The sequence below is a fragment of the Amphiura filiformis genome, chromosome 12, assembly GCF_039555335.1.
Source record: "Amphiura filiformis chromosome 12, Afil_fr2py, whole genome shotgun sequence".
Classification (NCBI taxonomy): Eukaryota; Metazoa; Echinodermata; class Ophiuroidea; order Amphilepidida; family Amphiuridae; genus Amphiura; species Amphiura filiformis.
Window position 1 is genome coordinate 58,526,826 of NC_092639.1, and position 17,199 is coordinate 58,544,024.

The following is a 17,199-nucleotide window of genomic DNA, read 5'->3' on the forward strand; positions in this document are numbered from 1 at the left end:
CAAGAATTGCTTGATCGTTTTGTGGGTAACTGATGTTGAATAGGATTATTCAAATTTAGCAGCTATACAATATAAAATAGGCTGAATTAGTTTACGACATTTGGATTACTATAGTATATGAATACAGTCCGTATACCTTCCTTGAGTCAGTAAAGTAAAATCAAATTTTGAGATTTTATCAAAAACTGGAATCTGTTATGCTAGTTGGATTCCTTGCATAATTACCTTTTTAAAAATGTATACTTTTCATCATTACATTTTAAGAGATACAATAAAACCAATATCTAAATTTCTGACTCGAGAAAGGTATAGGGCCTGCAGACTACAGAAAAATATCAATTATTAGGTACATAAAATAAGAATTATCTAGACATTAATAAGAAATACTTGCGTTTTCTTCTAGGATTCTTCACCTGGACCAAACGGAAGACCGGGACCACCTGTAAGTTTAAAAAAGAAAGAAGGAAACAAAAAGTAGTACATGTATAATTGTCGGTATTATCATATTCTTATTAGTTCAGCTTCTGAGCCTTGCTTCTGAGCCTTGCTTCAATAAAGTTGTTGAAAATTAAAAATATGAAAACCATGACCTACCCTTTCTGAGCTTTTTCTACATGTAGATGCTGGCAGCGGTCAGTAAATATTTCGCGATCAGAGGGGACTGGCAGTCTTAGGACCTGCGGTGCCAATGTCAGATCTGAGGGTTTGTGTATGATTTATGCTCTAGACTGGGCTCATATCATATCACGAGGGCTCTGATTAAAAGCTAAATTTTATGTGACATATCAAAAAATACTGCTGTCGGAAACCCCCATTTCAAGAATATTTGTTGCAAAAAAAATAAAAAACTTATTCAATGATATCCGAAAACGGGGGTTGTTATAATTGTCTAGTTATCTGTCTACTCTATCCAGTGATACCAAAAATAAAGAAGTACAAACATGGTTGAATTTTGATTATTAAATTATATCATTTTTGTTATTCTCTTTTCAATATAGGGGCCACAAGGTCCCCCAGGTTCACAAGGACGCCCCGGACCACCAGGTTCAAAAGGAGAAAAGGTAAGTATTATCAATGACAAGTAGCTAATTAAAAATTATCTCTAATTGACGACATTCTGATGGGTTAAAGAATGGCCCATCTGCAATAACTGCCAGGTGTCGTGTGTACAATATATAAATAAGGCCACTAACAGTCAATTTTGAGTTTGCCGTCACTTAATTTCTGAAAACAAGTGAGGTAACTTTTTCATTATTTTTCTGCCTTTCATTATATGACCAACACGCATGTAAAATGTGTTGTTATTTGCTGCTCACTCACTTCAAGATGGATGTTTACCCAAATGATTATATTAAAAAGAGTCTGCAAGGTTGACAGCAAAATATATGTTTTGATTTTGATTTGACAGCAAAATATATGTTTTGATTTTGATTTTTCCACAAAAAATAAAGGGATGTTCATAATTTTTTTAATGGTATTTTTTGGAAAATCACAATAATGAATTCAAGTGAGGGTCAGAAAATGAAGTGAGGGCGGGTGACGGGAAACTCAAAATCAACCAGGGTCTGAATCAACTTTGATTGGCCTAATACATGCACAAAGTGTCAAATGTCGACAGGACTGGCAGGTAGGGCCTTCTTGCATGAACTCCTTGAGGTGGTCATGTGTCGATATAAAACCCTTCTGTCAGTGGTCTGGCTTTTTTGTCTTTAGAAAGTTATGTTGTTAAATCAAGCCATACATGTTCACATTTACACATATTAATAGCAGTAAGTATCTCCATCTCGACCTGTTCAAAGCATTTGATACTATTGATCACGATTTTTATTGGAGTGCAAATATTTTGTTTGAATGTGTACACATTATATTGTACGTGGCCACGCGTTTTGAGTTGGGCCAGTAAATAGGTTGAGATGTTACATGTGCGCGACATTTTAGGGGTCATCTTTTTAATTTTCTCAGTTAATATGCAGCCTATGTAGTTAAATTTGGTGTCAAATTAAAGCTTGTGATGAGACCAATACAGTAAACCTTAAAAAAGTTGTAAGAAGTTATTAACATTTGAATAATTTGCATCTAATTAGCATAATGTGCAGGGTGGAGGAGGATCAGGAGGAGGAGGATCAGGAGGAGCAAATTTAATAAAAGTGACCCCAGGGGTCATATGATGCAAGAGGTCCATTTCTTTTTTCACATTTTTACAATTCACTTTAAACTGAATACTATAACACCATACAATCATATTCCAGGTAATTTAATTTGCTTTGAGAAGCAATTTTGCATATTTTATTTTCCGTTCGGGTTACACATTGAAGTCAATGGGAAAATATGCCTTGAAAGAGGCTGGCGCAAAATCATTTTAATTTTATTGAACCCTATGATGTTATATATGTATTTAAAGCTCTGACTGAGAGGAATTCAAATATGGAACTTTTAAATATGTGGGGTGAAGCTAACTTTTTTTTTTCATTTGTCAAATTTTACATTTTTTCCCTAAAATATTTGGTATTTTCAGTTTCATAACTCCTTAGTGTTACACCATATGTCATTTTAAAGTGCAGTTGTGGATTCCTTGGTTCATTTGCAGCCAGAAAATGTATACTTTTATATATGTTGGGTATAATATGTGAAAGATATTCATATCTAAACGAAAAACATGCAATTTTCATCTCGCGAAAACATGTAACACATTACCGGCCCAACTCAAAACGCATGGCCACGTACCAATTTGTTGCTAATTCTAGGCCTGACGAGGCCATAAAAAGGCTTGGAGTTTGAGTACATGTGGAGAAAAGTTAAAGAATGGCGAACAATAGGGACTGCGATGATAGAAGTTGCAATGCAATCGTTGCATGCTCGCCATTCCCAACTTTACCCTACACAGGACATAATTATCAGTTACCTCATGTAATATCATCGTTGTTTCTTACAGGGTAGCGATGGACGAGACGGTTTAAATGGATCACCAGGTCTACGTGGACCTGCAGGTGCCAATGTATACCTTCCAGTAAGTAGTAAACCCAGCTAGTGTATACATACTGTAGATAAAAGACAAACACAGGTAGAAACAGGTGAAATGTGCATGCGCGTGCGCACGGTGCACGTGATCGTCGTGATGTAAAATACATGGTGATCGAGAATTGTGGTTTCCTACAGTCGGATAAAAACAAGTATCGAAATTTCCAAGATAAGCAGGTATATAAGAGACACGAAACTCGTTCAAGGTACCAGGGTACTATTTTTTACCTATATTGACGAGGGTTAGGGTTAGGGTTTTATATAGCTAGAAATCTTCCGAGTGTAAGAGACAGTCTCTTACACACTATCGCATTTGCGATCCTATACTTACATTGGCAGAGCCTGAATAGTACCAGGGTACCTTGAACGAAATTCGTTCAATATAATAATTGAGGTAAGTGAACAAGAGCGGGAAAACTCAACCAAAGTTGAATTGACATATATTTTACGCATACATATCCCACTGTCTTGCCTAAAGCCATGGAATAAAAAGAGACCTTTGAAGTAACAAATAGTGATATTATGATTGATTTTTTTCCTTTTCACAGCAACAAATCGTTAACATGGTTGCAGATGGTACGGGAGCTAAAGGACCGGGTGCAGCCCGCAACTTGGAAGCTCTAAGACAAGTATTGGAAGAGCAGAGGGTGAGTTGAAGATAATCTTGGATCCATTAGATGATTTGACAAAACAATACAGCAGTGCTACGACAGACCACAACTTTGGATCGATTGAGTCCTTATGTATTGGTCTCGTTATCATGGCTATGTGTTTTAGAATATTGGACGAGTATTTAAAACTCATAGCGAGACAAATAAATATTGGGCGTAATGGTAAAGCATCAACTTTATTATGTTTTATTACTACATTCAGAGAGTGCGAGATACACGAGGAAAAAACAGTAAATACTTAAGGCCTACAAGTCTGTTGTCAATCATCTCAATCTCTATGGGAGGAATATCAAAAGACCTTAAGTGACCTTAAGCCTACATTCTTCTAGCCCTGCTCTAATCAGTTGCAAACTAACAGACCAACTCATGAGCGGATGAACACATAGGGGCGACGGGCATTTTGGTTAACGCAACTTACTATTTTGCTAATGTGTTGCAGCGTCCCTGGTTTGTTATGTTTTATATAAAGTGTCAAATAGAAGCAGTGCGGCCGAGTGGATATCAAGGCACCCGACTCATAATCCACAGGTTGCGAGTTCGAGCCCCGCTCTTGCCAACGTGTTGTGTCCTTGGGCAAGGCACTATTTCCTCACTACCTACGGGGGATGGGGTGGGGTTGGATGTTTGTATAGTTGTTTATTTCAGTGTTGCAATATTGATTACGCTGCTGCCTGTAAAATTGCATTGTGTCTGTTCAAGTGTGTTTAATGTAAATCCTAGCAATTTGACCTGCGGGTCACCATTAGAGTTTGAAATTAAACCTTCCCAAATAAGGTCATTCAAAAGTCTTGTGTCAACAAAAATACGAGTGAAAATTTGAACATATTTTTTCTATCTCTTTATACAGCTTGCAATGACAGGTCCGAGAGGACCCTCAGGTCTTTCAGGACGAAGTGGACCTTTGGTAAGTTGTAACTTTATCTGAAGTAATCGCTTAAAGGTTCTGTTATTTCACAGTAGAACCACCACTTGGACATATTTCGTTTCTTAATTATTCACTGTATTCCTATAAATAACAAAATAATTGTCCTTAATAAGATGAACTGAGAAAAATTAAACACTTACATCACTTAACTCATTACCTGGTTGTATTTTAGGGTCCACCAGGTCCCGATGGACCGAAAGGAGATCCTGGCGGTATGGGCGATCTTGGACAACGAGGTTTGCCTGGCAATCCAGGTCCAGCAGGTAGATCCGGCAAACGTGTAAGTATCTCGTCATTATCATTTTCTTTATTGCAAAGCTTACATACATGTATGCAGTTGTTGCATTCACATTAAAACTGTAATGAAGGAAATGTTATCCACATTAGATGATCAAGTATTTATAATTCATTTTGTGATTGTTCAAAGATTATCAAAATTAGAATTAATATTATAGCATAGTGATTCTCTATATCTATTTTTGGTTAAGGCAACAAAGTTTTAAAAGAGTTAATCATTTTTTGATATATACTTACCTATCGCTTTATAATATAGGGACGACCAGGAACTGATGGACCTCTCGGTATCCGAGGACCAATGGGACTTAAGGTATGCGCTATTTTATGTACTCGGTTGTGGTTTGGTTTTGGTGGGGTGTGTTTGTTTGTGGTTTTTTGTTTTGTTTTTTGTCATGTTGAATCTAGGCATTAGTAACCGTTTTCTAGGTGAACGTTAACGGGTTGGCGCCAAAAGATTTAACCTATGTGTGATACATGGTAGGGAATTGAGAATGGAAGAAATGATCTTCCGTGGAAGACAAAGTAGATCTTGTTTTCAAACTTAACATCCTTGTTGACTTAAAGTATGACCTCCTACTCAAGATTCCGGAAGGAAGATTAAGGAGTAAACTTAAAAGCGTTGATTGTGTCATTTTTGGAATGCTGATTTTTTTATTATTACGTTACTCTATTAATTTTAGGGAGCTCGTGGATTTGATGGTTTACCAGGCCTTCCCGGTATAAAAGGTTCACTTGTAAGTACATTTTTATGATTACTAAAATACTAATGACATTTGTGTATTATAGAATAGACCATTCAAGAGGATAATGATGATGTGTACCAGAAATTGGATTGTAATTTTCTATTCAGTAAATGATGTGTTGACAGAAAGTAAGAAAATATGAAAATGTTTAAAATATTAATTACATTTTTCTTAATTTAACAGTATAAATTTAAACAAATTATATTTAATATACTCAATATGAGTCAAGGAACAGCACAAACATTGAGTAAACATTTACTCAATGTTGAGTGAATTTCTAACAAAGTTGAGTGCAAGTTATTCAACACTGAGTAAAAATTGACTCAATTTGTTGAGCTGTTATCTTTTTACTCAATATTGAGTAATATTTATATAGAATGTAGATTGTGCGTGCAAGTATAAAGTATCCAAATATGCTATTATGTTAATTCGCATTCTGGTGTGTGCTGTATTTTTATAGGGCAGACCTGGACAACGAGGTGTGATAGGACCAGGTGGTGAACGTGGTAGGAATGTAAGTAGAACTTTGTTTCAAATAAAAGTACATTTTCTTTACAGTTATATCGGAGCACTCATAGCTAACGCACCCTTCCAGTATAAACTATCATGAGTCTGGTGATTTCAGGTATTTGCATGAAATGTGACAAAGGAGACATAAACCGAGTAACTGTCTTTTAAAATATATTACCCAGAGTAACTCACGTGCATCGGTATTTGTTTTGGTTTTTGTCTTTGTTTAGCTAGTTCATTCTTGCCTCCCTGTGAATTCTCCAAGATCAACATATCAGCATGTTTAATACTCTGTTAATAACATCTTGTTAAATAATGAACAAAATCTTTTCAAGAAATCATTATTCTGAGCTCAACCAATTTCTGCTGATGTTTGCAAAGGTCCAAAAGCATTCTATTGATACTCAGTAATCAGTGATGCAGGTCCCAAAAAACATGTTATTAACAATCATTCATTATTGATCACTCGATAGGTAGCAATTCATACTATTACTATAATAGTTCAAGATGCCTTTAGGTTGCTTGTAGGTGTATTTTGGCTACAATATGTGCGCATTTAAAGCCAGTTTGCCGAACCTCTCTTTTTTCGCGAATTTCTCATTAAATTAGATGTACCCTTTCAAGTTCAAAATAAATTGGTATCTAGATTAAATCACAGTTGACGCACCAGGAAAGTGGTAGAACATAAATGTACCTAATACAAGCGCAGGTTGCGAACAAGGTCGTATCTACGCCAATCCCAATGTATGTGCCTTGGGCTCACACAAATATCCTGATATCCCCATTTGATACGTACCATGATTAAAAAAAAACAGGAATTATAAGTGTGATATATGGTTACCATTATTTTCCATTTCGTGTTAGTTACCATTATTTTCCATTTCGTGTTCTTGCTTTATAATAATTAATGACATGTATTGTTCTTTAAAGTGTGAGGTTATTTGATTGTTAAAATTCCTTTCTTTCTTTCTTTTAAACCAGGGTGATGATGGCGAAAGAGGAGACTCAGGTCCAGTGGGTCCTCCAGGTCCGAGTGGAAGCACAGGTCCCCGTGGAATGCCTGGAATGCAAGGTCTAAATGTATGTATAGCTGAAATCGAGGAAACGAGTGATTTTAAAACACAAGTTGGTGTTATAAAAGAATTTCATATGAATGAAACTTAATTCCTATATTGTTTGTATTAATAATAATAATCTAAACAACATGACAGTAAAAATATTTGAATGAACCAACTTCCTGTGATTATGTGTATTAAAATGATAGTATATGAGTCACAAGTGTTTCTGCATAAATGATTGAAATAAGAATATGACAAGTATTATGTAATTGCATTATAAAATAGCTACAGTTACTATTTGGTTGTAAATGATGTCTTGTTGTTTACAGGGTCCAGTTGGTGATACCGGTCCTCCGGGTCCAAAAGGTGGGATAGGTATGCCTGGTGTTCCAGGTAATCCAGGAACTGAAGGAAAACCAGGGCCACCGGTAAGTAATCAGGTGCCATTTCATTCCGTATCATCAGATATCCAGGAGCATCTTCTGGAAATCAAGTAGCAAAGTTGATATAAAAAAGTTAATTATCACCCAGAATTTGACAGCATCATCAGCACATTTTTACATGGACCAGCAACCGGGGATAAATAATAGCTCATGATATTGATATCCACGAAACAAAAGTCAGTTGATGGACCAAGCCCAAGGCCAGGGACGTAGCAAGCTGGTGGACTGATTGGACGAAGTCCATGGGGCCTGAGGGTTCAAGGGCCCCGAGCAAAAGCGAAAATTAAGTGGGTTACGGATAGGGCTGTATAAAATGGATTACTGTAAAGTGTTCAGTGACACGCCCCTAATCTTCCACACGTCATAGAGTGTGATTTCAAATATGGTTACCTGAATGAGTGACTCCATCTGCACTTGAAATCTACACCGTCTGTGTGGGAGATTACTCTCTATAAAATACAGCACTATTTTTTTAATTAAAAAAATATTATCCAGTTTTGCCAAATGAAACATAACATCTCTATGTCATAAAGTAAAATACAGTCCTAAAACTATTTAAATTATAATTTGTTTATTCTTTACCCAAAATGCTAAAATAATATTAGTAATAACTGCTGGGTAGGGTTTCTGTCCATTTTAAACCGAAATAACAACGTGAAGTGTTTCTGTTCATTTTAGGCCAAAATAACATCGTGAAGTGAAAGAAATCATACTGCCTATTTTGGCTTAAATGTAACTTTGGCGGATTTAAAGTCACAATTATGACAAAATTGCTCTGTTGACATACAGACACAATACAATTGGTTGATTCCATTTAGGTGTAACTTGGGACAAGTGTAAACGTTACAAATATGCCAAAATATCAGGCTCGAAAACAATTGACCAATTTCATACTAATAAGATCGTACATTATAGCTTTAAAGATTGACACATCAAGTGAACAATTTGACTCTCAGCCTTTGGGTCTAGAGAATTAAATTCGCTAATCCTATCCATATCACACTTCAAAGTTGACTCATTATTAAATAAACTTCATTCCATGCAGGGCTCTATGGGACCACAAGGATCTATGGGAGCTCCTGGAGTTCAAGGACCGTTGGGAAAACCAGGTATTCCAGGTATACCAGGAACAGATGGACCCCCAGTAAGTAGCTATGTGCGAAAGATAACAGAAATTTGCAAATGAAGTTTGATAACATCAGTAATGTTTTACTATTACATGTAGTAGGTGCAGGAACTTAAGATCCATAATATCTTTAGGATGAAGTTTGTAAATTGACGTTATCATTGATTATAATCTAAACTGTTAGAATTACAATTTATCACGATTTAGCAGCGCACACGCTCATCAGAGAACAGTTGCGGTGGAAGTATTGCAACGTAGGGGAGGGGACGAGTATATTTTGTGGCGGTTTCACTGGGACATTATTTATTATTTTACCAAAAATGAAGATACGTTTTAGTATTTAATGGGCCAGTGCACGCGAAGCGCGCAAAAGTTTGAATTTGGCGCAAAACGCGGTTTTTTGGAGGGCTAAAAAGGAGAATATACAGGGCAATTGCTGTTTAATGTTTTCTTTTATTATGATATTTAGGGGGGACGTTCCAAAAAAATTATGGGGCAACGTGTCTCCCATTTCCACTGCATATGTCAGATATGCAAAACTTAAACAAAGATACAATAGAGATAATCTTGTTTGGTTCATTATCCTACTGTACATGCTATGGAAACCATCATATGCCTGACTGACGGACATATACGTTTTATTTCTTGCAGGGTCATCCTGGAACTGATGGGCCACCAGGTCAGAAGGGTGATATGGTAGGTATACGTATTGAAATAGTACTCTTAAATATTAAATATGACCACGATTCTTAATAAATGTTAACTGCCATTGCCCATTTAAACTGAACGTCTTTAAAAACAATACATTACTTAGTGATAAAAATGTGTAGATGATCAATGATTTATTACAGTAAACCATTTGCTTTCTTCTTCCAGGGTCAACCAGGTCCACTTGGTCTGTCGGGTTATCGAGGTCGACGTGGTGTAAAAGGTGCAAATGGTGTACGTGGTTTACCAGGACATAAAGGCAACTTCGTAAGTGGGAATTTTAGTTTTGTTATTTAACTCATTTTATTCTAGTTCAAACCTTTTTAATCATGTTAATTATGGTCTGATTCACCAAAAATATGAAGGTTAATCACCAACAAAACTAATACAAATACAATTAAAAAAGGTAAATAAGGTATTCGTGTTCTAATCTTTAGATCCTTATAGTGATTGTTAAAGTTTACTAGTGGTTTATCGGAGTAAATAGAAAATCATTTATCATATTTATTGATTTGTCAAAGTCAATGACGAACTATTTTTGTCCACCATATCATAGGGAGAACCGGGTATTCCTGGATTCAAAGGTGAACTGGGAGAAAAAGGTGTGAGGGTAAGTAGCATTTGTATTTTGAAAATAAACATATACTTGTTAGGTAGGGTAACAAAATACGACTGATTTGTAAGACTACTAGATGACCTGTAAAATGGTCAAGTCATCGAAGTCATCCATGTTCAGCTGGCGGAATGGAAAGGTTTCAAAAGTACCCTTTGCTGTTGTTCGTGTGTATTTTGTGTAACACAATGTATCTAAAAGTTCACTGATAAACAATGCATTTGATAATCTAGTTTCAACATGTGGGCTTAAATTTTACAATCTGGTCCATTGCTACATTGATAAAGACATAAACAATAACATATGAACAATCAAACATGATTGTTATCGTATCTTTTTTCTTCATTATCATCAGGGACCTGTTGGTGCTCCAGGTGTCACAGGCAATGAAGGTTCTGCAGGACCAAAGGTAAGACCAATGTGGCTAAAACAATCTTTGAAAAGAATACATACGTGACCCGCTCTGACAAAACCAAGAACAAGTCGCATTTTTGATATTTCATGATTTGAATAAAATGTAAGCACTAGACAATAAGCTTTAAAATGATACCAAAATTATATAAATAGCATCAATACTTTTCAAGATATTATAGATAATTTTGTCAATGATTCCTTGATATTCTTGCCGAATTGCTATTCTGAGGAATATGCCAATACGTTTCTTGCCTTACTCAGGGATTGAATAGGGATTATCATAGTTCAACCATTATTTATTAATTAAATAAACCTCCTTTCAATAAGTACTTTCATGGATTTGAAAGTCCATTTTGTCCCACAGGCAAATACCATGAAATTATTAATTCCAAAATTGTATTTTTTTATGGGAATGTCTTCTTTAAAGGCCTATGACTCAAAAATGTCTGGCGACTTGTTTCGGGTTTTATTAGAGCTAGTCACAATATGTTAGATAACATATCACTGTTTGTTGCATGCTTGTTGTGAACATAGCAATTGAGCAAAGTGTTTCATTACTATACATCAAAGCAACAGTATTGGCTACGGTTTCTTTGTTCTTCATATTCGCACATAAATGTAATTGATTACTTGGTGCTCGTATTTTCTAGGGTGAAATTGGCATGGTAGGAGATCCTGGTCCAATGGGTCCACTGGGTGACAAAGGACAGCAAGGTCCGCCTGGATTACCTGGATACCCAGGCAGAGTGGGAGATAAGGTGAGTCAAAGTAAACCAGATGAATTTTTTGTATTACGTTTTTTCGTACATATTGCTATAATAGACCTTTTTGTACTTTCTTTTTTTTTGTTGACATGCAAGGTACAATTAATTTTTCAAGGTGGAAGGGTGAATGTCATTTATCTTTGCAGGTATGACGATGACGTCACAGATGACGTCACACTTCAAACCAACCTTCATGTGCACGGTGCGTGCCAGGAACTCTCAAAGGTCAAAAACAAAATAACGAGTTCTTGTGACTCCCTTAGATTGAAGTATACCTTAACTAATACCTAAATTAATAAATTAATTGGAATAATAGGTCCTTTTCGGTATACATGTATGGTAGAAACCAATTTGTATACCCATTCTATGAACAAGAACAGCTGCACAGTTTTAACATGATGATGCATTTACTTCCATAAGGATGATAAAATATGCCGCGGAGGTCTTAATGCTGGTTATATAGTGGAATGGCTAGCACCAATGGTGCTCTGATCTTACTTACGCAGATTGACGTACGTTTAATCACAGACCCAAATGCAGACTTGTGTGAACACGTGAAAATATAGTAGAGTCCAATGGGTGGGTCTACAGGGGTTCAGGTGGACAACCAAACAAGCTCCGCTTGCATAATATAAGATGTATATACCGCTAACTACTCCAATATTTTAGCACATAAACAACACCTGTGTCGGCAATGCAATGAATTTATACATGTGCGAAGTGATTTTTAAACAAACCTGACGGAGGCAGGGTAAACCATCATAAAATGACGTTTCTGGACACATAATGTTTATAATTTATGTCTCTTTATTTACCTTGATACCTTACATATCTTCGATTTGATGATTATCATTCATTCTTTCTGCAGTAAAACATAGGTGAAAGACGATGCCATCGCAGATTGACTAGCAATGCGAGCGGCCATGCTTGGTGTCAAAGGTCGCTTGTTGACAACTTGTTTTCCTCGCAATCGCGCATGCTCAGATCAATTAAAAGTTTAGATTTGCGCTTGAGCTATAATGTGTGATTAAATGATGCTACGTTAAAGGCACGCTATCGTACTTCACAGTAATCAATATTCTGAGATCATTAAAGGTACAATTTATGGGAAAACAGAACCAGACATTAATATAATTCGCACTTCATAGACTTAATATTTGGCGTTAATGATAGAGATAATAATTGAAAGTAAAATTAGCGATCTCAACTTTTTACGGATACTTTTCTCACCATATTCGAAATTTCAGACCAAGTTCTCTGTCATTGAAATCCTGGTAGAATATCCCAAACAATGCATTTACCCTCAAGAATAAAGAGATTGAAATCAATATGGACGAGGATGTATTATTGCCCTTTCCTACTTTTCATTTTGTGTCTTTGACGAGATGCTAAGATTTTATGAAGACTGAATGAAGGTGGATAAGGGACGCACCATTAGACTTCAAGGGGGGTGGAGGAAGTTGGGGTCGGGGCAAGTTTTTTTTTCGCCGCCAAAGGCGGCGAAGTTGGGTTTTTAAAGAAAATTTTTTTTTTAATTTTCGTGCATTTATACAGTTTGGTGAGGAAAGGTTTTTTTTTTTTTTTTTTTTAGTGTTGGTAGGGAAAGTTTTTTTTTTTTGCTCATGTAGTGGGGGAAGTTTTTTTTTTTTCAAAAACTTCCTCCCCACCCCCTTGAAGTCTAATGGTGCGTCCCTAAGTCGTTCTATGAATTTACATTTGTTATGTATGTTCTTCATAACCGAACATCGTTTAATTAATTATTGGGTTGACTACCAATTCCACTTGCATAATATTAAGTACATTGAAAATGTTTTCGGAAGTTGGATAATTTGTTGCTCAGAAAATAGTCCTTGTAGATATCGAAGATTTCAAATTTGAAAGAAAAGGTAGCATTAAGTATAAACAAATAAAAATTAATGCATATGTTCTCATCATATTCAGGATGTTTATCGATCATTTTTCATTTCTCATTCTTAATTTTTTTGCACTAATTGTTCAAAGTTGATAATGCTTTCCTTTAAAACAGGGATCAAACGGACCCAAAGGTGGCATTGGTCTGCGTGGACTGAAGGGTTCTAGAGTGAGTATATTTGAATGTTAAGTATACGTTGGATCACAATATTTACTACAAGTGTTCATGTTATTTATTCTAGGGTGATATTGGTCCAAAAGGAAGAGTGGGTGTACGGGGTCTTAAAGGCTCTCGAGTGAGTATGTAAAACTATTGAGCATGGTCGAATGCGGAAAACGCCACCGGAGCATGAAACATAGACGCTAGCTATATAAGCTTGTATTTATAGCCAGTAAATTGCCCAGCATACACCTTCCATTCCATCCACTTCCTCTATTTTATACCCATGGATTCCACAGTCTGTTACTCGATATTAAGAAGAGTTTTAATATGATAACGTGCAGATATGAACGACAATATTAGTCATGTAACAGATCCGAATGTGTTGCAAAAAACAAAAACAAAAACCCACCAAAGAAAAAACAATAGCATTGCAGTACCAAGCGTGTATATTCAATCATGGCTTCTCGACTAATTTACATGATTTTGGTTCGCATGATTTTAACGGTTCCAAATGTCAAAAAACAATATTTGTTTGAGAAAAAAACAGTGTTCAATATGTCGCAATTACCAACTACTTGGAACACTAAATAGGCGTACATTGTATATCTAAATAAATTCATGTGCTGTTGCATGATAAAAAAAAAACATGCGCAAAAGCTAGCTGATTGAAAAAAGAAAAAGAAAACACAATTGGCCTGTTCCATTTATTTTTGCATTTACACATAATCAGGTGAGTACTTGCCGCTTTAAATCCTGTCAAGCCAAAGCACTATATATATATCATTAAATTATATATTCTTCACTAAGCTGCCAAAATTGTAAGGACATTTTGTGGAATGCCATGCAGTAGTGATACTTCGTTTACAACATTTTAATTTTAAAGTATTGTACTTGAAGGAATTGTTTCATCATTTTTATCACCATAGTATCATTTTTTTCTAGTTATACTTCTTAGCTTTTGGTGTCGTTTTTAATTTGTTTATGTTAACGGTGACATCATTGATGTGTGTAGTACCGTGTGTTCCATCCGTTCTTTAGTATAGTGGTGTATCTTAAAAGATGTACTGATGTAGATGGTGTTTTAATAGTTGGGCCTACTCGCAAAAGCATGTCAGAAGAAGACCAAATCACTTAGAACAAAGTGTGTTTTAGATGATCCTTTGTAGACAACATACCTGTGTTGAGCCGCTGCACGAGTTTATAGTTAAAGCCATAATATACGATTACGAAATTGCTTCTTTTTTTTTCAAACGTGATTTTTTGACATAACGTTTACACGTATTCTAACTTACATCTAAATGGAATCAGTCAAAGTTGCTGTGCTTGGAGGTCAATTGTAACATGATGTTTTAAGTCCCCCATAGAACTCCGCGATAAAACGACCAAAATAGGCAATGGAGTTTCTTTCACTTAACCTTATTATTTCAGCTTATTAAAATGGACAGAAACCCTTCCTGGTAGTTATAGTTATTACAAATAGAACAGCATTTTGAGTAAAGAATAACAAAATTAAAATTGTGGCGGAAATCGTACATTATGGCTTTAATTACTTGAGTCAATTAGAAGTAAAATATTTCGTATCAATCAGTTCAATCACTGTAGAAGTTGACACTTACGCCAAGTCACTTTAAGTTTTACTTTCATAGTTTAATGTAGAATAAATTATGAATGTTTAGTACACAATTAGTCAAGTAGATTCAGGCACAAAAAAGCGTGTTTATAGTAAATATACCGTATAGGCCACGAGCACATTTTTGTTTGGTCTCGAGCACATTGTTTAGACTCGTTCCCAGCCGGCTTGTGCTTCTTCGTCACTACACATATAATGATGAAGGAGCACAAGCCGGCTGGGACCGAGAATATGTACGGTACATTCCCTACACGGATGGTGTTTATAGTCAGGAGTTTTCAGCTATTTCTGACCGCACAGCATTTTTACGCCATAGTACCGTACATCTGCAGCAATTTGTGACCGCACAGAAATTTGAAGCCGTACATCTGCTCCCAAATTGCAAAGACAAAATGAAGACAACAAACAACATGGGGTGGTATGATTAATCCTGTACTACATTACTGCGGGTGGGGTGGGGAGCGGCCAAGATATCCCGATATTTTACGTCGCCAATAGTGTAACACGTAATCACGAATTTTTTACAAACAATTGTAAATATCGGGTATGTAAATACAAAACACATTTTTTGTTTGTGTCCATTCGGAATCTGTTGGAGTCAGAGATTTAACTGCAATGTAGGGACTGTTTTAATTGTTTGTATGAGTAGGCTTAATGGGTACGTGTATTACTGTTATAGCGAACTATACTGCGCCAATAAAGTATCCTTACAGTTGGAAAAATAATCACAATTTCAAACTGAACAATATTGGGGTAAATTTATTTTTTAATAGATGCACTATCTAATCCTGCACATTATGACACCACGTTGAATCCGATGTGACCTCAAGAAGTAAAGTTACAAGCAATTGAATAGACGAAGGTCCAGTTTTAAAAGTGACAAACTGGCCTATACAAGGCGCAAAAAGATTCCAACAAGCGCAACAAAGAGACAACACAGTTTCTTCAATGAAGCGTTATTTAAAGCAGTTTTTATTTCAGTTTTTACTTATCTGTACTTTTCATAACTTTCATTTTATTTGTCAGTTCTTTTGTTTCAGTTTTCTTTTGTTCCTTTTGTTTTAAATTAAAGCCAAACGCATAAATTAGCCATTCACCACTCTCAAACCAGATGTCTAGTCTGTGGAGTTTTGAATAGGACAGTTTGTCATGTTTGTAACTTTGCTTCTTGAAGTCACATTGGATTCAATGTGGTGTCATAATGTGCAGGATTAAATAGTGCATGTATTAAAAAACCAAATTTACCCAAATATTGTTCAGTTTTGAAATTGTGATTATTTTTCCAACTGTAAGGATACTTTATTGGCGCAGTATATATGGGTAAGAACTATAGTATTACTACAATGAACAAGGTTGATATGTCACCGAAGGCTTGCCGTACGTCGTCTGTATATCGCTTCATCTAGTAACAGATTATTAATAATCAGAATATGAGAATAAATCAGCGTCTTAGGGTAATTACCATGTTTTATTAACGCTAATTACCATGTTTTATTACCTATAGTATATTCGGTAGTACATTCGAGAATGTTTAAAGACACTTCGGGTAAAAACTTGTTTAATAGAAGTCCACTAAGGGCCGGTTTCTCGAAGCATGGCTCAATTAGTTATATAATATACTAATACTTACAATTTCACATCATACATCACCTAGAAAGATAAATCAATAAAATGGATCCACATTGTTAGGGCTAGCCTACTGGTTTAAGAAGCGTGGCCACTAGCCAAGCTTCGAGAAATCGGACCTAATGCCTTCCTAGATTGTAGTACAGATATCACACATGGCTTAATAAGCTTAAACAAGCGTACAGTAATTTAGATACAATAACAACATGGTATATAAGTGTTCTTTCAAGCATCCAGCTGTTGTTAAGGTAGCTTTATAGGTAGGCTTATTATGATTTTATCTGCAATTATTGGATGAAAACCTATTATTCAAAATCATTTATGGTTCCATTCTAAAGGGACTTGATGGTGCACCGGGTAAAGAAGGGCCAAGAGGACCAAGGGGAGGTACAGGACAACGCGGTGTCATCGGAAACACTGGAGGCATCGGACCAAAGGTGAGTAAATATTTTAGTTTGCATGAAGCAAGAACTGTTTCGAATTGCTTGGAATGAAGATTTCACTGATTTTGACAAAATCGTACCATGTGTCTAATAATAATATATAATGGAGAAAGCAAAATTAAAATAGCAGCTTTGA

General features: G+C 35.8%; 1 protein-coding gene across 3 annotated transcripts in view; it reads left to right on the plus strand.

The window, feature by feature from the left end:
- The window catches only part of LOC140166495 (uncharacterized), an 82,551-nt gene that overhangs the window by 36,441 nt on the left and 28,911 nt on the right, over window positions 1-17,199 (plus strand). For 2 of the 3 annotated variants that reach the window (XM_072189974.1, XM_072189976.1), the window contains exons 7-25: window positions 404-442; window positions 999-1,061; window positions 2,933-3,007; window positions 3,567-3,665; window positions 4,537-4,593; window positions 4,787-4,894; window positions 5,168-5,221; window positions 5,592-5,645; window positions 6,115-6,168; window positions 7,146-7,244; window positions 7,552-7,650; window positions 8,711-8,809; window positions 9,443-9,487; window positions 9,668-9,766; window positions 10,056-10,109; window positions 10,468-10,521; window positions 11,177-11,284; window positions 13,444-13,497; window positions 16,959-17,057. In XM_072189974.1, the coding sequence (XP_072046075.1) occupies window positions 404-442; window positions 999-1,061; window positions 2,933-3,007; window positions 3,567-3,665; window positions 4,537-4,593; window positions 4,787-4,894; window positions 5,168-5,221; window positions 5,592-5,645; window positions 6,115-6,168; window positions 7,146-7,244; window positions 7,552-7,650; window positions 8,711-8,809; window positions 9,443-9,487; window positions 9,668-9,766; window positions 10,056-10,109; window positions 10,468-10,521; window positions 11,177-11,284; window positions 13,444-13,497; window positions 16,959-17,057 (1,413 nt within the window). Of the gene's footprint in view, window positions 1-403; window positions 443-998; window positions 1,062-2,932; window positions 3,008-3,566; window positions 3,666-4,536; window positions 4,594-4,786; window positions 4,895-5,167; window positions 5,222-5,591; window positions 5,646-6,114; window positions 6,169-7,145; window positions 7,245-7,551; window positions 7,651-8,710; window positions 8,810-9,442; window positions 9,488-9,667; window positions 9,767-10,055; window positions 10,110-10,467; window positions 10,522-11,176; window positions 11,285-13,316; window positions 13,371-13,443; window positions 13,498-16,958; window positions 17,058-17,199 lie in introns of all 3 variants that reach the window. The other variant, XM_072189975.1, reaches the window with a different exon arrangement.